The sequence below is a fragment of the Lepisosteus oculatus genome, chromosome 12 (genome assembly GCF_040954835.1).
Source record: "Lepisosteus oculatus isolate fLepOcu1 chromosome 12, fLepOcu1.hap2, whole genome shotgun sequence".
Lineage (NCBI taxonomy): Eukaryota > Metazoa > Chordata > Actinopteri > Semionotiformes > Lepisosteidae > Lepisosteus > Lepisosteus oculatus.
The window spans coordinates 11943734-11969840 of NC_090707.1; the positions used below are offsets into that span (position 1 = coordinate 11943734).

At 35.5% G+C, this 26107-nt stretch overlaps 1 protein-coding gene across 4 annotated transcripts in view; it reads left to right on the forward strand.

Annotated features, from left to right (window-relative positions):
- The first annotated feature begins 11691 nt into the window (after positions 1 to 11691).
- The window catches only part of galnt13 (polypeptide N-acetylgalactosaminyltransferase 13), a 53170-nt gene continuing 38754 nt past the window's right edge, over positions 11692 to 26107 (forward strand). For 3 of the 4 annotated variants that reach the window (XM_015358792.2, XM_015358793.2, XM_015358791.2), the window contains exons 1-2: positions 11692 to 12127; positions 17452 to 17736. In XM_015358792.2, coding sequence (XP_015214278.2) covers positions 17595 to 17736 — 142 coding nt within the window. In that variant the 5' untranslated portion in view covers positions 11692 to 12127; positions 17452 to 17594. Of the gene's footprint in view, positions 12128 to 17235; positions 17334 to 17451; positions 17737 to 26107 lie in introns of those variants that run through there. The other variant, XM_069196426.1, reaches the window with a different exon arrangement.

Consider the following 26107-nt stretch of genomic DNA (forward strand, 5'->3'; position numbering starts at 1 on the left):
ATTTCTGAATAAGCTAAATAACATCAACAAGACCTTTATTTCCCGTTAAAAGAGTAAAAGATTGTTGCTGTCAAAATGGTTTTAAAATACGTTTCTTCCTCAATATTTTGTTTTATGTGCATTATTTATTACATTCTTTAAAGATCAGCTTTGGCAGCAGGAAAAGAGAATTAACAAATGAATCCATTTCAAGACAGAAAAGAGCTAACCAACTCCTGAGGCGTGCACAGAGGCTAGTGTCCCACTGTCACGCGGGCATCCCGCAGCTTCGGACTGGCTTCCAAGAAAAATTCCAGAATCGGATCTAAACCGCAAAGTGACCTTCATGTGATAATTTTTAGGATTGTTTGTCCTTGTCAGCGGGTGCTCTACAATCATCTTCATCGCTGGGCCTTTAATAATGGGAAAGGCATCGGCTGCATTTTTATTAGCCACACGCCGACATCTGTTTTCGGACTGAATTAGTACCGAATTGTTTCCATGTGGTATTCTGTTCTAGTAAGGACCGACGACAACAGCTTCTACCTCTTTGGATGGTCTCCTGTCCTTCACCAAAAAGTTGATCATCCCCTCGGATTTTATAAGTAGGTTGCAACCCAGAAAGAAGATGCCAAACACAACTGTAAGCGAGAGGACGCACATCACTGCGATCTGCACAACTCGCATTATGTAGAGGCTTCTTTCGTCCGGTGCTGTAACGACAAACCCATCGTCTGTCACTACAGATGAGAAGTTACAGCATTTCAGAATCCCTTCACTTATGTTGGAAAAAAGTCCGCTTTCGGTTTGGTTGACAACTGTAGAATTCATTTCCACTAAGTTTTAATGATGCAGTGATAAAAGAACAGGTGGTCCCTGACTTTTTCAGTACTTAAGAGAGTTCAAGATATCCACATTCCAGCGCCGATGAACTGGTAGACTGTCAGGTAAATGACCACAGAAATAAGTCAAAGGTGAAGCTTGAATGAGCTTGTGTTTTCTCATTGGGTTTGTGTTGCTCTCTGTACTCCACTCATTCAGTACAAAGCAACAGTCAAATTGCAGCGGCTGTGGCAACCCGCGGTTATTATACCTGTCTGGGAGAAACCATTTCCAGAGAGAGGAGACTGACTTGTTTTTCAAGCAACTCAGTTGATGTGAACAGCGCCCCTATAAGCAAAGTATAATGCCCAGATGTGAAACGAAAACGGTCTTTGGCACAGCTGCTGCGAGGTCGCCGGATTGTCCAGGTGATTAACAAACCGGCATCTTCACACCCTGAGAACCCTTTTCATGTCTCTGGACACTGGGCATTGTCTTGAGCCCTCAAATTGAAGTTCCCTAAAATAAAAAATCGAACTACAACTTCTTATTTCTTCATTATATAAATCCCTAAGTGGTTGATAATAAATATTGCCGTTGTACAGAAATAACAATAAAAGAGCATGTTAATATACATATAGTACATTTTGATAACGTCGACACGTTATCTTTGCTTAAGGAGAAAATAACATATTTTAAAGAATAGCAAAAGATCATGGCCACGATCATATGATCATATACCCATATGAAAAAGAGAACGTTGTTTCATAAGGCTCACACGGTTTAAGATTATAAAACAACTTTTAAAAAAAACTTTTATTTTATCCTCTGCAGAACAGCATTATCTGAAACCTAATATAACTTATTTACCGTACATACATACTGCTGGTAAGGAATTGGGTGGTGTAGGAAAAAAAACAATTTAAATAGAAAATTCGAAATGTGACGAAGTAGATATTCCAGAAAAAGAGTCTTACAATGACACCAAGTGGACAAAGTGAGATTCAGCACGCTCTTTTTGGGTTCTTTTTTCCAATTAGGATTTAAATACACATTTAATAATAATAATTGCTTTTCTGGTCACTCCACTCAAAGCGCTTTACAGGTAAAGGAGACTCCCCATACACCTGGATGATGCGCCAGAACGCATACCATACATCAGCTATTAGTGGGGAGGAGAACAGACTAATGATGCCAATTCATAGATGGGGATTATTAGGAGGCCAAGATTGGTAAGGGCCAATGGGAAATTTGGCTAGGACGCCAGGATTACACCCCTACTCTTTTTGAGAAACGTCCTGGGATTTTTAATGACCACAGAGAGTCAGGACCTTTTTTACGTCTCATCCGAAGGATAGCGCCCTTTTTTACAGTATAGTATCCCCGTCACTGTACTGTGGCATTAGAACCCACATAGACCACAGGGTGAGCGCCCCCTGCTGGTCCCACTAACACCTCCTTCAGCAGCAACCTTAGTTTGTCCCAGGAGATCTCCCATCCAGGTACTGACCAGACTCACACCTGTTTAGCGTCAGTGAGTTGCTAGTTGGGAGTTGCAGGGAGATATGGCTGCTGCCATAATGTCAAGGATACTTTAAACATATACAATATGCAGTAGATTTTACTATTGAATATGTATGATAGTATATATCCAGTAAGACATATTGCTCTAGCCAAGTACATCTTGTACAGTAATGTGATTTCTTTACTAATTTCGATTTAAGGAGGATTCTTCATACTGTAAGTATGCTTGTGTTTGTGTTAAAATTATTGGATTGAATTTTAAGAGTCACATTGCCCTGCTGAACTGATGACAACCTTACAGGCTGCATTTTTGGATTGGGTGTATTTAGAAAAGCTGCAGGTACTGTATATGTAGTGTTTTCTTATTTAGCACCTTTTTAATATGGATTCCTGGTGTGAATCCAACTAACCCTTTTCTGCAATATGTTCTTCTAGAAAAGCCAAGCAGTATTTTTGCCACTCATCACTCCAAGCCTTTGTATAATAAGCTGACTTGTTTTCTCTGTATAGTGGCATTGGTTATACTGATGTCCTTTTTATAGTTTTTTTTCTGTATCACACCATCTTCAGCATTTTTATAAACCCATGAAAAAAAGTTTCAAAGTCCATGTTAAGTCTGTTCTTATTTTGTTTTTGATCTTGCTCTCTGTCATCTTACACTCCCTTGTGAGATGTGATCAGAAAAGATAATTTCCATGAAACAACTTATTACCTTGATTGTAGTGGAGTTTTATTCAATCCTTATACAGCAGCTGTACAGTATATGTGCTTCTGTATTTTATGTAAGGCACCAGGTGTTAATATTTGGTTTTCATGTAGTTCCAAAGATGATTGCAGCGTTTTAGATATATATGTACTGTATCATCTGCCTTTGTCTTTAAATAATTCACTAGAAACTTGAATATTTAATTCATATTGTCATTATTTATTGACCAAGAAATACAGTTTAATAAATATCTGTTACAGTAAAAAAAAACTTTCATTTTTAATCTCCAATGCATTTCTTTATAGAAACTGAAACAAAAATATGGTGCTTTGAACTGAATTTAAGAAAAGTCCTGAAGAGATTGAATTGGTAATGAACATTTTTCCTGAAGTGGGTTTGTTTGTGAAAGACTGATACCTGGGACATACAGTACAGCACAGTATACAGGGTTAGACAAAATGCTGTCGACAACCTTGACAGTTTATTACAAATTAATTACATGAGTTACTGTGACACAAAAAGGTTTCAAATGAAAGCATACATATCAAAGTTTCTAACAATTACCTTACAATCCTTCACCATCTGTGGAGGAGAAAACAAGACTTGTCACCAACATTTTGACTAACCCTGTATATGGAGAAGTTGCGTAAATTTAAGGCAACAAAAAGCAAACAGATGTGTGGATAATATTACCCATCAGTAGCCCAGTTAGATCCTAATAAATGTGAGGGAGAGACAAGAAACTCCCTTGGCAGCATAACCCAGACCACCGCTCTCAGTATTGTGAGGATTGAACCAGGGTGTTGCCGTAGGGATGAAAATAGTTGTTGATGGGGATTCTAGAGAGGTGGACTATGGGAAGTCTTGAGTACTAGATTGGTATACTGTATGTAGTCTAGCAGAAGCTAGCAAGATTAGGATCCAAAATTCTTCCCAAATTTCTGTTATAATTTCTGTGATTACTCTGTTTTGTATTTAAGTGCTTGTGTCAGTTTTTAAGATGAAATACAAATCCTGATCTTACACACAAACACACAACAAATGGAACATCTACATTTTAAGAATATCAACTATCTTCATTTACTGTAATTGTATTGCAATTGTTTATATTGGAACTATTGTGTTTAAAAAAATGACTATATTTATACTTGGCTGGTTTGTACACCCTCACATACTGTATGTTATAGAACAACAGTGCTTCAAAACCTATACTATACTATAAAACTATACTGTTTTTGAAGCATTTGGGCTTGCTTATGGATTCACCTGATCAGTCCTTATGCTTTGCAATACCAATTCATCTCCTATCCTGTGGATATATACAGTATGTGGAATTTTATTTTTGAATTGTCTATAGAAAAAATGAAAACAAACAAGATCATACTTCAGTCCACAAAAAAATAAGAAATGGTAACATGTTTTACCTGCTTTTTCTCTATTTTGAATACTTTCTGAGTGATACTGAATACAATCATGTATATTCATATATTCCACGCCAGGGTATGCTTGGGGGCGGAGTGGTGGCTCTGTGGCTCACGATCTGCGCCTGTGGCTGGAAGGTGTCCGGTTCATATCCCATGGCTGGCAGAGGAATCCTACTCCGTTGGGCCCCTGAGCAAGGCCCTTAACCCCAGCTGCTCCAGGGATGCTGTAGAAATGGCTGACCCTGTGCTCTGACCCCAAGCTTCTCTCCCTGTCTGTGTGTCTCATGGAGAGCAAGCTGGGGTATGTGAAAAGACAAATTCCTAATACAAGAAATTGTTTATGGCCAATAAAGTGATCTTATCTACTTGTATATCTTATGTGTATAAAAATGAAGTGTTCTTTGGAACATCTGCTGTTTCATTCTTTCTCCACAATATAATATTTCCATCTTTATGTGCAAGGTATATCTTGGTCTCATCTGTCCATAAAATGTTGCTTTAAAACTCTCCTTTGTCATTCCTAGCAGATTCTGAAGCCTAGTGAAGGTAATGCTCTGGCCTGGTCATACATTGCCATTTCTAGGACTGGCTCACTAATCTTAGTGATTATGTGACAAATGATGGCAGGTGCAGAAATAATTATGGAGTTGACAGAAGTATCTTGTCTGTTTATGAGGAAGAAAGTGCTTCCGTACCTAATGACTGGTGTTCCACCATACAGCATGACAATGACCCAAAACATACACCCAATGCAATCAACCAGTACATCAGGAAAAAAATAGAAAAAAGTAAAAAATATTAGATTGGCCAAGCCAATCTCCAGATATAAATCTAATTGAGCATGCATTGTACATGCTGAACAAATTAAATGAAGAAAGAACACCCCAAGATGTGGAAGTAGCTGCAGAAAACTATCTCAAATGATTACACACAGAGTCTGGTTTGCAAAATATGTCGTCGACTTCATGCAGTTGCTTGAAAGGGATAGGCAGTCAAATATAGGCAATAAATCAAATAAATAAATCAAAGCTTTTAAAAATAGGCAATAATCAAAGCTTTTAGGCTCTGAATTTTACTGAAAGTGAATGTTGTCCCAATATATACAAACACTTGTAATCATTCAGTTGAACATAACATGTTTAAATGCATACTTATTAATCATATTAATCTCCTAGTCACAAATACAAATTGCTTGACTAAAGCAAAAATAACAATCTTGCCTTTGCTGTCCTAATATGTTTGGAGAGCGCTGTGTATACTGTACCTGTACATTTTATTTTGTACAATAGCACTTTGGGTTGCTTTGGCAGCAAAGAATGTCATTATTATTAATACTATATAGATATAATACATCTAATATAGATACACGGTAAATATTATCAGTATTAAAAATCATTTTAACCGTTAAGTTATGCATTGTGATGATTTTTGTTCATTGATTTTGCACATGTTCCCACCCTGGTGGATATTATGCAGAATTCCAGACATACACAAGGGGGCGGTGTTGTTTCTCGTCACTGCCGAACACGCTTTTCGTGCGGGTTGATGTTTTTTAGTGAGAGTTGTGAAATAACTTGTGTAACAAGCATTTTAGCATGTTAAGAATACTTTAAAATACATTTAAAGTAGAAGTCCAGTTAAGAAATATTTGATTTAAAATAAAGAAAAATGAAAGTATTTTCAATTACTTTTTCTTGAAAACATACCGAAGCAAATTTAGTGCTTTGCATCCTGAATCGATGCATAGGTTTTAAAACGAGTTTTTCTTGGCGTTATAGTTCCATTCATACAACTCCTATCTGTACGCAAATACGTAAAAACGTTTTATGCAGAGCCCAGTTGCCCTTCTTCTAGTTTTGAGCAATTGCATAGCACTTTCTCAGTACTGCCTCACAGTGACTACTATAACCATATACTGTATATATTGACCGTACTTTGAAATGTCATCTCAGAAAATGAAAAGAAAGTTTTATTCAAAATACCTATTTAAACAGCATGTTGCTTCACTATACTGTATATACTGTACATCAAGATGTTTAGAAAGTATGTGTGCCACGTGAATGCACAAATGAATATATACTGTACATATTTCTAATTAGTCTCTTCACCCTGACGTAGGCTTTTGAAAACTACTTGCTTTTTAATGTTGCTTACTTATAAAAGTTAAATTGGTATGCCAAAAACGCCAACATGTTCTTTGAGTCTTTTCACTGGCTTCCTCTCCAGTTTTGAATCAATTTTAAAATCGTCATGCTCATCTAAAAGGCTGTAAAAGGCTGTATAGGGCATGACTGATAACAGAACTTTGCAGGTTAGAAGCTTATTGCTTACCTGACATCAGTACTAGGCTTGTCATTTGTGGTGTGTCATATTTTGATTTGGTCCAGGATACATTTCAATATATTGCAACATCTATGAGATATCCTTTGAATTCTATTTTCAATGTCATGTTAATATACAGTATTTAGTATATAATTTAAAATATACTGCAATGTACAAAAATGATACACACATTTTAAAATGTATTTCCTCATATTGTAATATGTATTCTAAAATCTATCTTACAGTTTATTGTAACTAATATTTTAGTTACAAACTTACAGTTTATTGTAACTTATATTTTAGAGTACAGTATATTTTGAATAGATTGTAATATACTTTATGTTTTAAAATGTATGTTACAGTATATCATGCCTAGCATTTTAAAATATATTTTGGAAAATATATTGCAATATACAAAAATGGCAATAATTTATATATTTTAAGATATATCTCTGTATACAGTACTACAGGATATTGAAATATATTTATCCTTAAAGTATATTATAACATATTTTAAAATCTATTCATATTGGTAGTAATATATTTTTAAAACATATTTTACATATATTTCAGTTTCATAAGGGTGTATAGGGTATGGCACTTCAGTACCAATCTGATTTATTATTTTTGTACACCTCACCTTAAAACCTTTGTACACCTGATTCTGGTCTTCTATATGTCTTCCATGCTGTTTACATTCTCTGGGAGACAGGGCCTTCTGTCGCTATGCTCCCGAGCTCTGGAATTCTATCCCCTAGAGATATCAGAGAGTCACCTACAGTACTCTGAGTGCATTTAAATCTAGACTCAAAACCTTTCTTTTCAGAATGATCTAATGATCAGAAATGATTCTAATGAGCATTTATCATTAACTGCCTGTTTAAACTGCCTGTTGTTCTTATACTGTATGCTTTTTTTGTAATTTGTTATCCTCATAAGTGTATTTTTTATTGAACTCCTCCTGTAAAGCACTCTGAGATGCTTTGATATGTTTATTATTATAAAAGTAAGTCTTGTGAAGCCCAATGGAAACATAATAATGCTCAGAGGGGTATACCAGCTTTATTTAAATAATAAATCTGCTAGCACTGTGCATTAAAGTCATAGTACTGTAAAAGTGTGGCAAAACATTGGAAAACTACACCGAACACAGTGGAGATGAACTGTGGTAGAATTCCATAAGAGTTATGCAATATCTCCTGTATGTGTTGCACAGCGTGTGCAGAAAGAACATGCTCAGTACAAAGTAAGAAACTGTAGAAAAACTACTTTTGGGCTAATAAAGAAACCATACTTTTGTCATGTCTAGTTCAGACTGTGAAGGATAGAGACAGATCAGTAGAACTTCCTGCTGCCAGTTGCTAAGTGACAGTGCTGCTCACCATCTGCTCAGGTTGTACACAGGTTTGTTTAAATCCCTGCATAAAGGGTAGAGTTGATGATAATACCACACTGTAAATGTAGATGCTAATCCTGTGGATGCCATTTCAGAGTAGATCTCTCCCCCTGATGGGTGATTCATGTTATTGTGAATGTGCCCTTTCTCATGCAGCACTTAATCAGAATATTAACATAGGCCTCATATTTTAATTAAAAATGTGTCAAGTGAGCCTCTGACAGGCACTAATGATGAGCCACAAAGGTCATCTGAGAAAACCAAAAAGTTTGAAATTGTGTCACAGTTGTAAGTATACAGTATGCAGTATGCTTGTAGACAATGAGAATTTTGTGTAGATCAAATTAAACACATTAAGATGTAAAAAGTAGTGAATTACAAATATATTTATATAAAATGCAGCAGCTCGAATTACAAACATGCACTTTTAAAGAACACAGAATTAATTTTTGATCTCATGACATTTCAACAGGTAAATAATCTTGTGGAAAAGAAGTGGTAAAAAGTGAGACCCCACATACTCTCTGGGGAGTTATTAGGAAAGGTAATTAGGGTAATTACTCCAGGAAAAAAGCCATGTCTGTTACCGTTTGTAAATTCACAATGGCTGATTGATAGACTTTATATCCTGCTTGACTAATGGCTACAGAAGGCCTGCTGCTAGGCATTCTCAATGCAACTTGACAGTAATGAATAAAACAAAAGGGTCTGTTAATGATGGTTGTCAAATCACTGCTGCATATGAGCTGCATATCATGCCCAACATTCCCTAATAAAATAATTCTATTACTGGCATATAATTAAGAGATTCGAAGTACAGCCAAGATGACTTCTAAAAGCCTATTATAGCCCTAATGCAAAGAAAGCTTGGAAGGAAAACTACAAGGAAAAGGTAAACCAAGAGCATGTAATAAGAGCTTAACAACATGGTGAATTACTCCCTGATCTTATTCTGCTGATGCAACCTACAGTAGTTGGCAATGACAGTTTTTAACTGATATATTAAGGTCTCAAAGAAGTAATTCACATAAAATTGTGAAGATCGTGCCACTATTTCAAACTAACTTGCAATTAAATCTCTCACTCTAGAGGTGATGTTCTGCTACCTTACTCTGTGTTAGTGCTTCATGCATAGTACCTTACAAAAGTATTCACAACGTTCTTCTGGTGTCCCATATGAAATGATATAATGATACATACAGTAGACCTGTTTCTAAACTTGAGATATTAAGAGATTTAAAGATGTGAATGCTCACACTAAATACTTCTAAGTTAAGTTACAGTAAATGTATGCAAAAATTAAACAGAACTATGAAATATGTTGATTACTTAAGTATTCAGACCTGAATTTAATTGCAGTATGTTTGCAAACAATTAAGGTTGCAAATCGTTTTGAGTAGGTTGCTACCAAGTTTGCACCCTGGCTTGGTACAGTTTTTGGACATCCTTCTTGGCAGGTTTGCTAAAGGTCCTTACTGTCTGTTGAACATCAATGTTCAAGTTTTTTGCAGATTCTCAATAGGATTCAAGTCCGGACTTTGACTGGGCCACTCGATGACATTCACTTTTTCATTCTTAAGCTATTCCAGTGAAGCTTTGACCTTATCTTTTGTGTGCTTGTCCTACAGAAAAGTGAAGTTTTAACAACATTTTAGTAGTTTTTACTCTTTTTGTTCTATCTTAGTTTCCATCAGTTTTTACAAGCTTCCCAGTCCCAGCTGATGAAATGGTGAACTATAACATAATGCAGGTGGGTAGCTGCGTCAGCATGTGTAGGCTGCAACGGAACAAGTAATAGGTTTATTCTATGCTGAAAAAACGAAGAAAGAGAACACAACGTTTCGGCCGTGGAGCCTTCTTCAGGTGTGAGAGCTCTGACAAAGTTTCATCAAGATATCAATGGTCATAATGGTTAATATACAGTAGTTCCTGCTGTATATAACATAATGCTGCCACCAACATGCTTGAGTTTGTGTCACATTTATTCTCATCTCAGACACTCTGTAGATCTTTCAAAAAACATTGTTGACCTCACAGTCTCATCCCTAATCATTTTCCTCCTTGCCCAGATGCTCAATTTGTAAAGAGAGCCTGATCTGTCTGGGTGCTTTACACTCATCATTGATTAACTTTACCATACTCAAAGAAATATTAAGGAGGCACTGAATTTTTTTCTACCCTTCTTCTGATCTGTGCTTTTACACAACTTTATCCCTTTATCCCTTATTTTTTATGGTTAAATCTTTGCTTTAAATTCACTACCTGACTGAGGGATCTTAGAAAGGTGTATTTATTCTGAAATCAATTGCACCGTTATTATGACACACAGACAGGTGCCACTCAAATAATTGTGTGGCTTGCTAAGACAGTTTTGTGTCACTAAATTAATTTAGGTTTGCCACAGCAAAGGGTTTTAGTACTTTTGCATTCGCCACATCTCCATTTTTCTTTCATATTACACATCTACTTTTTGTTTTGTTCTTGCTTTGTATATATAGTATGGAGTACAATGTGTAAATATCAAATATTAATTATTACTTCAAAATTTCATGATTGCAAGCTTTAAAGAAACAAAATGTGAAATCTGTTCAAGGGCCTAAATACCTTTACAAAGCATGGTATGTACTGTATATCTAAGAAGACTGAACATAAAATGTTTTCCTTTCTGATTAGCATTCTAGTGACAGCTGAGGCAGTCATGTAGAATTTTGTAGAATAATTACAAAAAAAAAACCCAGCAGGAACTACTGTATATTAACCATTATGATCATTGATATCTTGATGAAACTTGCACTCATCTTTTGTGTATTTTGGGACATTTTATGATATATATTTATATTTTATATAAATATTTTTATATTTTTTACCAATGAGTTTCATAATTGTACAGATTTATTAATTGATTTTTAAAAAAAATTCATGTGATTAGAACTGAGGAAAGGGCAAGATGACTGCAAAAATTCAGCATTACTGTATGAATGCAAAATGATTAGACACTTCAGTGAAGCAATATGAAGTTTTGTACATCTATTTAGAACAAAATATAGAGATATTCTATATGAGGGCCCAAATGTGTTAAAAAGCTAGGTGCTTCTAGTCAGTTCTCACAAGCTAAGAATTTTCGTGCCTGGTGTGTAATGGCATAGATCTCTACAGCAAAACCAGCTTGATGTGTGTTAGGTGGTGACCAGCAGATGGTATTCTTCCCTCCGGGTCAGTATTTCAAAAGCAATTCCCTTTACCGTAACCACCAAAAATGTATTGTAGAAGATGCCATACTGTACGTCCGATGAGTTCTTAAACCTAGGTCCTAAATACCCTGTCATTAAAAATGCCATAGCACTGAGTCTAAGTGTATTTATTTTTTATTCTTCGCGAGTAGTAATTTAAATATTGTTTGAACATCAGAGTGACAAAGAAATACATTTACCAGCGGTCTATGCTACATTTGCAAAAGCAGTAGAAGGAGATTGGCACTCTCTGCAACCAATCGTATGCTTATAAAGGGACACAAACCATTGGGCTTTCATGTTAGACTGTGTCTGCTGTTCGAAGCTTTGCCTTTTTCCGTTATGTTTTTATAGAAAGGCAGTGAAAGCTGTAGATATCGCACAGTTTCCAATTTACATTGTAAAAACAATATAGAAACTGAGAATTGAACCAAACATATTCGTGTTGACAGATCTGTATACGAAAACGATGTCGATGAGGCAGAATGGAAACACTGCGTCTTGTAAGAAGTGTCATTCCGTCTCAGAGGAACGTAATTTTTGCTCCCTAACGAGATCATGACCATCTTCCAGCCGCGTAACCATTACAATACAAACATTTTGTTTTGCATTAATCGCTTTTGCTTGCATTTTTCCTATGCTTCGCTTTTATTTTCTTACTCCATATACCTATGCAACATGTTGCTGGCAAACAGGACTGTACAACAGCATCTTGTTTTCCTCAGTAAGTATTTTTAAATAATAATAACAATAACGAGGACAACACCTGTAAATATAAAGTCAGTGCATTAAAAGAGGAAGTGCTATTTCGATGGTGCAATTTTATATCACGCGTAAAGCTGCAGTTGATGATTTGTTATGTGGCTAAATTTGTTAAGGCAATCTTTTGCCATATTTTTAATCTTTTCTAATTTAAGCTATTCACGTGAAGTATTGCGTTACTCGATCGGTCGTTTCAGATCACTTACCTTTTTTAACTTGGCAAGTGACAATACCGTGTGTTAATTGGTATATTTGCAATCGTTGAAGTGTTGTATACTCTACATAGTTATCAAAGTGGCTGTTACATAATTATTACTAAATATTAAACGTTTCAGAGGTACTGTAATATTGTAGGCAGTTTGGAAATGATAGTATGTCTTTGTGCCAAAGGTACCTCTTTAATGGTTGTAGAAGTGACCTGATGATACTGTAGTTATCTAAACATCAATGATATGTAACTACGGCTTACATTAAGTGCCTTTGTCGCAGGTACTGAAGAAGGATTTTAAACAGATGCCGTGCATTTAAAAGACATTTGTTTAACTATAGACAGAACTTATCTATATGAAAAAGGAAATGACTATGAGTCATTTTGTAACTGTATTAGCACACTTGCCAAAAACTAACTGTGCTATTGAGTGCACAGTCCATGCTGAAATCTCCTCTTGTGTGTGTTGTTACATAAATGGAATTTATTTTTTCTGAAATGTCAAAGTAAGTGGTAGAAAAGATAACTACTAAATGTAAGAATGCCGTTCTCATGTGATCAAGGAAATATTGCAATACGGGGAAATAGCTTACTTCACTGCATAAATTGGTGTTGTGGACTTGTGGGTAAATCATATAAGCTCTTACGTTTATCCAGCTGGCAATTATATTATATTGGATGATAAAGTGACATTTTAGTATCTGTAAATACAGTACCAGAAGAATGCCAAGGATGTCTATAATTTATCAAAGTGTTTATTGATTCTAAAGGCTCTCCGGCAACAGGGGACAATAAAAAAGCAAGAGAGATTTGAGTGCACTTAGCTACAGTATATAAAACTACATACTGTAGCAACATTTACTAACTTGAATGCACAGTGACTATAAGATTGTATGTCCTATTTAATATCAATCTTTACACATTGTACAACAACACGCTTGAAGCAATGCCTGCTTTCTCAGTCAGATATCATCTGACAGCCTCTTCATTATTTCCAACCTTAAATTCTGAAGTTGTTTTTATCATGCAACTTTTCATAGATATTTTCAGTACATGGATGAGCAAACTATGTACATGCAGACAGCATTCCAGCAAGCCTATTGACACAGCTTTCACAAAATTGTAGGAAGACAAGCTTTAATTTGCAGTCCAGATGAAACAGAATTATTACTCACTGCAATACTACAGTAGGTGAAGAGTAAAATTTCCAAGCATGTCCGTGAAACCCTGAGCTGAGCAACCTCTTCAGGGACAGTTGCCTGAAGGATTGTCATTAATCATGAAACCTAGGAAATTATATTTTTTTGGCGCCGAGTCCTGTCTTTTTAAAACAGATTGGTTCTGTAATCAGCAGCTACAAATGAGAGGTGGCTGTTTGGCCCATATTGGAACATATTCATCTGGTTTTGATTTAATCCCATTACATTACTGGTCACTCTCAAAACAGTATCCCTCCCCCACTCTCAAAAGGGACCATTGAGCCACTCAGTTATTACCTGCACATCTCTGGGGAGATGGGAGGTAGGAAATCAGTGAGCCCTGTGAAAAAATGAATACAGGGAGAACCTGGAAGTTTCACAAAGGGAGTTGCACAGCAAAAATTGAACTCAGCCCCTTGGAGCTGGAAGGCAGTAGTGCTAACTGCCATGCCCCTGTTGTCTGCTGCTGCCCCATGTAGAGTACATGTGAGTTTACTGTGTGATGGTTTTATAGCATCGTGGTCTTACCTGTGTGCCTTCAGCTGGCAGTGTCATGTTAAAAAGCCAATGAAGTTATGAAGTTTGTCTGGAACCTTGGCATAGTTTCAGAAGCATTGCATTTCACTGCTGAGGTGTTTAGGTATCATATTTCGATTTTAAAGTGGTTCTGTTTTATACATGGTGCTTATCTGTTAAACATTATTTATCCAACTGCGGACACTGAGGCTTCACGCTGCCTTTGTTTATGGTCCTCTCAGTTTGCCTGTACTACACAGAAAACTTAAGAATACTTTTCTCAGAGGCAGTAAAAACATATCCCTTAAAACCGTTGTTCAGCACCAGCTTCTTCAGAATGAGAAAGCATTGTTCAGTGTGGGCAGTTGGCAGATAAACGGGCAAGAAATTAAAAGGTGTAATCCAAGTTGTATTCTTTCCAAACATGTTATGATTCAGAAAATGTTTGAAAATCCTAAATCCCAAATCTTAAACAGGAACTGTAAACCGGCACGGCACATTATTTCCAAACTAACAAAGATTTCTCATACAGAATGTTGTATTGTTGTATTGTATTGTGTATAAAAGAAACTGCAGCCCAAAGTATTGTTTTAGAGCTATATTCCTTTGCTTCTCTGTCTCTGATTCCTGAATCCATAGGTATAGTTTTTGAGACCAAACTACTGACACCAACGAGCAATATGAGTTTTTTTAATTAAAAAGTTTTAATTAGATATTAAATTAAAGTATTAGATACAAAATGCAGTGCGACTGATTAAACTATTAAACTCTTAATATTGGGAATAAAAAAAACTTAAGTTGCATTATATTGTCATTTTACAGTTGTGTAACATTGTTTGAATGTGTAAAACTGAGCATTTACCCCCTATGTGAGCAATCAGCCAAATCGTGAATCCGCTCTTAAGTGGGTAAGGTAATTTGTTTTCCTTCCATGGCTTCAGATCCTGTCCAGAATACAATCTCTTAAAGACTTAAGAGATTCAGGAATTAATTATTGGTTGGATAAAGTGTTACAGTACAGAGAAAAGATGCTTATGCCTGTTTTTACTGCTCGTTCCTCTGAAGATTGCTCTTTTCCTGTATTCTTTGTTCCTGCAGTGTAGTACAAGGTGGAGGGTAAGGAATTTGTATGGATCCCTGGTTTTAATAGTGTGTGAATATTGTATGTAAGATAGATGGCTAAGGATGCATCAGACAAAACTAAATTCTTGTTGTTATCTTTAATGCTTGGTAAGCTTGGAGGGCTAGACAACTGTTTATTTTAATTCCTTGTTGTAACGAAGGAAGACCTCATGGTACTGCTTAACAGAGGAGAAATTTCATCATGCAGATGGCCGGACTAATGAAGCAATCTTTTAAAGGGAGGGCGGGCAGTGCCTCAAGCTTGGTTGGTGGCACTTAAACCTTTAACGAAATCTGTTGCTGAACATGAAGCAGATGGCCTGAACAGCAAAAAAGGATCCAATTTGATATTTGGAACAGAAATTATTGCTGCATGGGTTTATCACGGATCTATCACTTCCAGACTTCTTGGGAAATACTGTTTCAAGGCTGCCAGTGTGTTGTGTTCAAGAGGTCAGATAAAAATCAACAGACACATATATTTTGCAGTGTAGATCAATGCACATTGCTAATTTGGCATAGGAGGTGAAGTCATGTAATGATTCACTGACATGCTTGCCAAAAAATATGCTGGTAGTTCGTATTGAGAATTTAACCTTGAAAGTGTAAATCAGATTACCGGAAAAAATTATGCTGTCTCTACTTCTATAACTAGGTAATACTGTATTCGTTCACCTGTATGTCTGCACAATACATTGTATTTCTTGAGTATGAGCTGTTCTTGAATTAAACCATTTTATACATTTTTTAATTAAATATCTACATGATTATAATATGTTTATATTATAACAGTAGAGAAAATAATACAATCACCAGTCATATTGTATTTGTCTATGATAATGGTTTGTAGTACAATATTGCAACAAGAGGCATCGACATTACTAAATTACTGTATAAAAATATCCCAGTTCCCTAAAGATTCCTATTGTAACATTTCTACAGAAACCCATTGGCTAGGCCATCTACTGTAAATACAGCATATGTAAATCTTTTGGCATGCATGTGAACATTTCTTTATGTACTGTAAGTCACTGGTAACAGTTGATGGATGTCTTTCTAGGTGTGGTAATCAGGTCTCTCCAAATGCTCAGGGTTTTTTTTCTGGACCCAGAAATACTGGGTAAACTGCATTTCTGTACCCATAGCTGTGTCCTCAGTGGCAGAGGGTTTGGAGGAAATCACAAGACAACCTAAGGCAGCAGAGCAGAATTTAAGCAGTTTAATCCATTTGATAATAGTCAAATTTAATTCCCATGCTATATACATTTGTAATTTTAGCAGACTTATGAAGCATGACATTTTGTCTGACTTAAGCCCACAAAGGGGTGTTCCCCATGGAACACATCCTGGTAAGCCCAGAGGGTGTCAGGAAAAAAATTGTCATTCCATGACCAGGACCCTGAGATGGCTTTTAACATGCCACTATCAGAGTTTAATAAGGCCAGAGTGTGGGTTTTAAGAAACCATCTGAGATAAAAGTGAATCTTAAAGACATAGTTTTGAGTTCTTTTCCCCCTGTTTGTCAGAGTCGCCTTGATTTTGAAAGATGGTGATCAAGATCTGGAGCATAGAATGAATTGACATTAACATAGGATCATTCAATTCTTGCTTATATAACATTTGGCATTATTTAACAAAAGTTCAGGAGGAGGAAGTAAAATTGTAATCTTACACTTCCACTTTCATCTTTTGTGTTTAAATATTTGCTGACTTCCCATAACTCTGCACACATCTTTTCTAACACCCCTATCACCTCACCAACTGCATCTTTACAGCAGCTCCCCGTTTCATTCCTCAGAAGTGAGTGGTGTTGTGATGGCACTAATTGTAAGCAAGTGCTGTCACTGTCTCAGCCAGGCAAGCATTCAGACACATTTACAGATTGTTCATCTGTAAATGAGCAGTAATTATTTATAATGATAAATGGTTTAGATTGTTGTGTATATGAAGTAAAAAAACACAACTTATAATAATACTCACTGTATGTGATCTTTATTATGAACTGATAATCATAGTCAGATGAGAAAGAAGACCCCATGTAACGATGTCTAGGTTCCTGCTGCATTCATTTAAGGAGAATAGCAACAAACAAAAAATCAATAGGAGTAAATAACAAATGCAGGGTAAGAACTTAATTACAGGTTTGTTATTAATTAATAATGTTTTCATTGATTTGCAGTAGAACTGAATATGGTGAACTTTTATTAAATCGTTAAATATTTTTCTCCCGTTTGTTTTCAGTGGGATAAAGTTCCTCTATCATCCATGCGCCATCCCTCCTGTGTTGCCTCCTCTCTTCAAGGGAATCTCTTCTCCAGCTCATCGGGGATTCTGCTGATTCCACCGTCTGCCGTTTACAACACTCAAAAAACAAAATTAAAGACATGAGAAGATTTGTCTACTGCAAAGTGGTGTTGGCCACATCTTTAGTCTGGGTCCTTGTAGATGTGTTCTTGCTACTGTACTTCAGTGAGTGTAACAAGTGTGATGACAGGAAAGACAGATTACTTCTTCCTGCCTTGAGAGGTGAGTTAACCCTTTGTTTACTGTGTTCAGTATGTACAGTATAACAACACAGCTGGTCCTGGACCTTTAATAAGAAAAGGTGTATGTTAACTACTGTATGTCCGTGTTATGTACAGTTTTTGTTACCGGCAATGTTATAAAATGGGTGTCATTGCTTGCTGATCGACAGAAAACAAATCAGAAATAAATGAAGAATAAATAGCAGCAACCTGCTGTGCAGTACTGTATGTTGATAAAAAAAACTCCCCTAGCTGCAGTGTAATAGAAACGTTTAGTGTTTTCCCTTCCATCTTTGAGGATGTCATAGAATAGTAACAATAATGCTTTATTTAAATTTGTTTTTGCTTTCATTGCACAAATTGCACAATTGACAAAGGGCATGCTGTCCAAATCTACAGTATACGATAAGATAAGATCACTTTATTAGCCATATACAATTTCTTGCATCAGGAATTTGTCTCTTCCACATACCCCAGCTTGCTCTCCATGAGACACAGACACAGAGACAGAGAGAAGCTTGGGGTCAGAGCGCAAGGTCAGCCATTGTACAGCGCCCCTGGAGCAGCTGGGGTTAAGGGCCTTGCTCAGGGGCCCAATGGAGTAGGATTCCTCTGCCGGCTGCGGGATTTGAACCGGCAACCTTCCAGCCATTTTAGAACACAATTGTTTAGTTAAAATAAACTTCTAATCATATAGTCTAGTCTAATCATTATTGCTCTGTATTATGAAAAATGTTAGATCTTTAATTTACAAGTGCAAGACAATTGTACAGTATATTCATATTAAAGTGTTTAATATGTTACTGATAAAATAAAACATGTTCCCTATACCTTACCTAGTTCAGTTACTAAAACTCTTTGAGTTGGTAATGACAGATTTTTCCACTTGAAGAAATACATCTCAAGAGAGAAGTTAATTGATTTGTTTTGTTTAATGTTTTTCTGTTTTTTTTTCCCCAAATGCATTCAGCTTTCAAAACACTTAAAAATGCATATTTTGTATATTTTCGGCAATTTCAAGTTGTACTGTATGTACTTATAGTGTGAGAAAGTGGCATGACAGTTCATTCTTCTCTACAGTCTCCGGTTTGCTACTTATTCATTTGCCTAAGCAGAGAAAAGCCGATTCTGAGTTCATGGAAGGAGAAAAAACAGTGCTCAATTGAAAAATGGAAATCTAGAATTATTTTGATAATGAATCTGGCACACTTTGCCTTTCTTTTCAATTCTAAATGTTTTGTGAAGTTTCAGTTGAACAAAGAGTTCTGGTATATTTAATTTTGGGTCTAAATTGTCTGTATAAGCTTTTGGGAATTAATTGTGTCAAATGAGGTCTAAGTAGTGGTTTTGTCTAGAAAAGCAGGGATTAGGCATTTGGCAGTCTGTTACTCATTCAGTGTTTCATTTTGTGGCTTACAAATGCAAGGATTAATCATAGATGTTTAGCTTTAATATCACTCTAGCATTGTCTTATTCTAAAATCGCTTTTCCTACCTTGTTAAAATGAAACACCTGATTAAGTTTAATTTAGAAATGCTAAGAAGGAATTTCATAAGTGAATTAAATAGAAGTTTTTCACTTTCATTTGCCAAGGTTTATGAATGTTTAAACTAATGGAGTACTAACACTGTTAATCAAATGGTACTGTTGATTAATGCAAATACTTTTTATTATCTGCATATAATTATGTGTTGTAGTTGCTAGAACTACATCAGCTTTTCTTGTTCGACACTGTGTAACATCTCAGTCTATTTACTTGGAATTTGACAAATAAATCTTTACAACACATTTTTTTGTTTTTTACCTTTTGCAAAGGAAAAAGCTCTAGCAACTACCATTAGTAACCTTTCTAATTAAACCTGTCAAATTAAATTCATATAATTGGTCTGTAAGTTCAATCCACCTGCAAGTCACCTATTACACACCCACTTTTAGATGCTCTTAAATAATTCTGATTTTACCTAATACAAACATACCATCAAGTAGTAAATTTAGATTTTTTTTATTATTGGCTTGTGTTGTGAACTGAAATGTTGAATTATTTGAGACCAAATTTCATTTTATCTTTGTGCTCTCATCAGGCCTGAATTTGCTTTCTTTTCTGGTTTACACATGTACAGTATCTTGAACCAGGTACCGTTGAGCAATAAGTATGTCAAGCAGCTTTTGTTTTTGAATTTAGAAGATCAGACACATGTTATCTCAAAACAGTACTTGCTACTTGTAAACTTTAAAAATACATTAGTAAAAAAAAAACCAATAGGAGCACACTTCAGTGTTTGTTTGCATTTTGTAAAGGATCAGCTGCTCCCATGATATTGTAATGCATACAGCCAACAGGTACTGTGTAAGAGCCGGCTTACCAGAGCAGGTGACGTCACCGCCCTTCCCTGTGATAGCAGGACTACAGCCAGGGGGCTGTAGAGAGATCTCTCTTTAGCTCACCGGGCTGGGTCCCTGGTGAGTGACGCGGGAGTCCCGGGTTCGAGCCCCCGATGGTGCGGGGCCGACCTGATCCGGCAAGGGCGTCCGCCTGAATCCCGAAGCGTTACAATATTATCTTTAATATATAATTGTGCAAGCACCCTGATAGGCATACAATGAAAGGACTTTGTTCATTTACTGGTTCACTGTAGCTAAGATAAAAGGAAGATGTCTTGCTGACAGGCAGATATGAAAGTTCCCATTAGGCTGTTGATTAAGAGTTTGTGGGCCATTTAACATTATCATAGAATGACTTGTCATAGTTCCAGAAATAGCTACAGTTATTGAAAGCATTAAAGCTTTATATGCAGTTCCATACCTCATGAAATTACCAGCTTACTGAGCTCTTAAACTATTATTTTCCTCAGTGCTGTCAGTCTTAATAGTTGTATAAATGTCTTTGTACTCCAAGGGTTAATCCTACAGAAATGACGGCTTCCAGAATGTTGCTTTCTATAACATGTAGAGATCACAGTAGTAGATAATAACTGGAACTGATCAATAATGCTGCATTTACATCTAAATTGTAGGTTTGATTTTGGTTATGATTCAGTGGAGATAACCTGTAATCCTCATTTTCTCCTCTACACTATTAATTATTTTCTCAATACGATTGTAAAAAAAAAATTAATATGTTAAAGAAAATTGCAGTAGTTTTTAATTAATTTGATTGGCATAATCTTAATGAACAATTTTTTTAAAAAAATAATTACTGCATTGCATTATGTAGGGGTTGTGTAGGGCTTATACTGTATAGGAGTTATGTATTGGAATAAATGATTAGCATAAAAATGGAAAATTAATATCTGTAGAAAGAATACACTTTACCATTGAGGCTCTGTTTAACTGTGGTAAAAAAATGCAATTGACCACCTGATAAGAATACGATATAATAATATATATATATTAACAACATGAGTAGAACAGAAATTAACATTTTTCAGTGTGCACAGAATGGCCATATACTGTACATGTACATATATTTGACAATGCCTTGCTCTTTGAAAATCCATTATGTAGACTTTCTTTTGTAAAAACTCAAGCACCTTAACCATTATTCCTTTTATTCCTGATGTTTACTTGACATCTCCACATTACACGTAATTAAACCTGCTTTTGAACTCTAATGTTTTCACAGCTGTTTAGTGACACACAGTGTCCTAGTATTGAGATGTCAAACAGTTAAGCACCATTTGCATACAGGTGTAATAATTAACATGATCAAGAAAAGTTGTATTAAATCTTTATAACCTTAGTTATTTACTTTATCATTGACATGTGGCTAAAACTTTAGTATAAGTACCACAAATGTAAACTGGCATATACTGTACATTAAAATTCTAGATTTTTCTTAATAACTTTCTTTGTGATCCTACTTATTATTTGCAAATGTACTTTTTCTTCTGTGTATATATATTTATAAAATCCTACTGGTAAAATGAATTTAAAATATTTTATAATTCCAATGCAATACATGTTTGTCCTACACAATTTAAATTGCTTTGTTCTAGGCCGGGCTGAAATTCAAATCAGGACATACAGTACTGGATATTGTATTTTTCTTAGATATTGTAGTCATTCATATTGTACCTACCTGCTAGAGACCCAGTCTGTAGCTGTTATATAATATTTGCTCCCATTATATTTTGCAAAGCAGGCTTTGTTGCCCTCTGAAAATTTAAAGCTATCAGGTATACTTTTATGAAGCTTTTCAATTAAATAGTGTCTCGTCAATCTTTACATATTTTTATCATCAGTTGTCTTCCATCCTTCACATTTCACTTCCTTCACCTCCACTGTGATCACCAATCTCCTCCATTACATTTGACAATCCATATTCCAGAATAGACGTGCAACTTCATCAGAAGGCAAAAATGTAATACCCTCTGTCTTCATAAGAACCGATTTCTCTCTTTTCATAATAGAACTGATTTCTCTGTCTCCCTAAGGAGACATGAAGGTCTCCTCGAAGGTGAAGGTGATATCTTATATCCTGCCTGATTTAATTGGTTTATTATATTATATATACTAGTAATTTCTTATTTTTCAAGTGAACGACAAATAAAAATAGGATTTTATGTTCTGGAATAGTTTGGAGAATTGTTTTGGGGAATTGGCATGGCTCATTTCATGTGACAAAGCATACTGTATACTATAAAACTGAAATATACTGTGAAATATTTCACTATCAAAAGTATGTCTGGAAGGGATACAAGATAATGTATTAATCCACATCGCTGTATAATCAATCTAACTCTAACAATTATAACCATTAAAATCCCACAGTGAATTATTTTTTTAAATTATCCGGCTTGATGGTACTAATCCTTTCACCAACCATTTCTCATAAAGATACAGAATTTCAGTACAGGTGTGCCTACAACAGGTAGTAAAATACTTTACACATATTCTCTTCTGTGCTAGTACCAGATTCTTCTAGCAGCTGAGCATGGTGCAGGAAATTTTAAGATGATTGTAATAGAAAAAGACATGAAAGAAGAAGTCTTCTCCTTTTTATTTGTCTGCTAAATGGTGCAGAGTGACTAACTGCCTTGATAAGCATTCCACTCGTTCCACTGAAAGCAGAACTAGTGGCTTTTTGCATATCGGATGCAGACAACAAAACAAAAATGCCACATTTTTAAAAAACATTGCTCAGGCTGGAGCCAAGCTGTTTTTTTGGGAGGATCCTAATTAATCAACTCCTGCTGCATTGCTGAGCATTCTGGTAATTAATTACAATGTAAGAAAGATATCCCATGAGGGCATAGATCTACTGCATGCAGTTCATGTGTATACAAATTGTACATAATGTATGCACTTACCACATTTACTGTATACACGTGTGCAAACACACATGCCTCTAAACCTCTGAGGCTCCCCATGTTTTTGAAAAAGTACGTCCTTATGTTGTACTAATGACAATAAATTAAAACCAAAGGATGGTTAAATCAGAGTAGAAAATACATGCTTATGGTTAAAATATGACTCATTCTCAATGTACACAGTAGTAAGTGGAAAACATGTGGCAGCACAAAATTGATTTTACCTGTCAGTTTCAGCTTTGTTCAACTTTATATATAAGAAAACCGGGATACTGTTAATACCTCAGATGGGGTAGAAAAACTGCTGTAGGTATTCGATTGGTAATACTGCATGTAATGAAAAAAAAAATCACAATATAATTTAATGAACAAACATCTTGAGTGCGCTATTTCACCTTTATGTGGCTTTCTTTGGGGGCTGCCATATGCAGAATTATTTTTATTTTAGGTTTAATCTTAAGTGCGATTTATTTTCATTTATTTTCCTCATTTGTTTATAGGGAATCACAAGCAGTTTTGATCTGATTTTTGTGATGCTGGTAAAATGTATTTCAGTAATGCAGTCTAGTTTCCAAATGTTTTTCAGCATACTGTGTATGTTTATGAAATACAGTACCATTAGTCCAGTACTGCAGCTGACACAATCATGGGGCACAGGGGTTCCATTGTTGCTGTTTATTATTTTAGGTGTACCTTGGTAGGCTTGGAGAGGAGTACCACTGAGGTGATTAGGAACATACAGTATGGGCATCTAGACAAACAGGAGGTGGACATGGTGGTGCTGCCTCGCAGAATAAGGGCCCTGTGTACAATTCCAGGCATAGGGTGCTATCTGTGTGTAGTTTGTATATTTTCCCTGTGTTCATGCAGGTTTCCTCCATGTGTTGTGGTGCTACTGGTAGGTGAATTGGCTTCTGTGAAAACAGGCCCTGGTCAGTCTGTAACTGTGAGCCCTGTGATAGATCTGTATCTGTGTCCTATTTAGGGTGTGCCTGTTGCTTGCAGAGATACAGTAGGCTCCATCTCCCCCAGAAACTCAGCAGTTAGAATAAAGCAGTTAGAAAATGGGTGGATTACAAACAGGATAAAAAATGTATGGCTCATGGGTTCATAGTTTAAAAGTGCATGGCAATAATGTGATTTGCATGCTTGCTGAGTTTAAATTTTTAATAATGTGGGCAATTCCTCCTTAATGGACAAATGTTAGCTGACAATTAGTTGAGGTTGTACTTTGGTTGTTATGGTAATAAAAATGTAAGTTAGAGTAAAAGGTAGTCAGTTTAATGAAAAATGATCACTAAAAGGGGTCTGTTACTGCAGCAAGGCACAGCTTCTTTCTAGATTTCATATTTATGGAAAACATTAATAGATAACATAATTTTAAATATAGTCATGCAAACAATCTGCGCACATCTTGTGCAAAGAAGAAATACTTTATAATAATATTCAAAAAATATTCATACTTTCCAAAATGTCAAAGAGGAGACTTTAATAAAAATGTCTAAAAAGATTGACTGTACAGTAATACAGTATGTAGATTATAATCTCCACAAAGCTGACTTTTATGAAAAAGCTTAGTCTTAATTTTGGCACATGAAAACCAGCCTAAAGGTACTGTGTAGCTAAAGAATGGAAAATAATATTTGGAATGATCCAAATATTATTAGGCTATAATGATTATGTAATGTTTGGGATGGAACATGAAATGCCCTATATGTTAAATTGCACTTAGTTACAGTGGAAGAAGATCACATTATTGTTCTCTTTTTGCTTCTTATGTGTGTTGCACATACAGTACCTAAATGAGTACAATTTCAGAGAGCATGCTTTCGAATTTCAAAAACATTCATATTACAGATGCTGAAATATCATTTCATGCATTTGTTAGGAAATAGTTTTATCCTTGCATGTTTTCACTCTAGTATGTTATTCAACTCAAATAAATAGCTGCTAAGGACAATGGTTCTTTATAAAGAAACCTTAATAAATTAAAATTAAAATTGCTTGAAGTCTGAAAGGATATATTTTTTTAAATCCATGGATATTTGTTTGGAAATGAAATAATGAAGATGCTTTTTCAGTTGTTTTTCTTTCCCTTCCATTAATGCTGTTTAGAAAGTTTATTAACAATATTAACAGAAATATGGTATTAAAAAAAACTTTAAAGGTTTCTCAGTCAAGCATTGGTTTTAGATGTGGTATACAAATTGCACTACTGATTATAGCCATCTTTTCATTAATGGAATGGAATTGGCAATCTGTTCATTCATTTTGCATTTCTCTTATAAGGAATCTGGGATAAAGCTGCTAATTTACAATGATTTAGAAAACCTTCAGCATCTTACCAAGAGACAGCTAAGTAAAGTGGTTGTATTGTGTTACCTTATTTTCCCCCCAAAATATTCATGTTTGCCAGATACACGCCCAACCAAGGTTTCCAACCAAGGATAGATTATGCACAGTAGGTTGATTCTTTTTTGTCAAAATTAGTTAAAACTAAATGGGTGCTTGAAATGATGTTATGCATTAGCATGCATTTGCAAAAAGTACAGGCTTATTTAACATTTTACTTGGTGTTGATTAAATGAGAGCATCCTTTCTGAACAATCTGTTACACAATATTAATTCAATTGTAATAATTGCGTCTGCTTTACCCGTGGAAAACAGTTGTCAGATGTAGGTTAATTTACCATGACTTTGAGGAGCATAGCTTAAAAACCATTATCTATACCCAATGACACTTTCCAGTGAAACTGGCTATAACTGTAGTAGAGATAACATTAGTGGCTACACTTGTGCCGAAATAATGAAAGATGCAAGTGTGCTGTAAAGAGATTGAGATCCGTGAGTACAAGAAACATACTGTACTGTAATTCAGAGCAATGCAACCTGGGTTTTACAAACATTTAATCTACAGTCCAAAAGCCCAGAAATGTAATAAGATGCATTGACACACTGTACTGTATATACTGTATATTTTCACAAACAATAGTGCTATATGCTTCAGAAAAATACAGTATGAAACAAGGTTTGATTTATTTATGCAAATCCCAGACATACAGT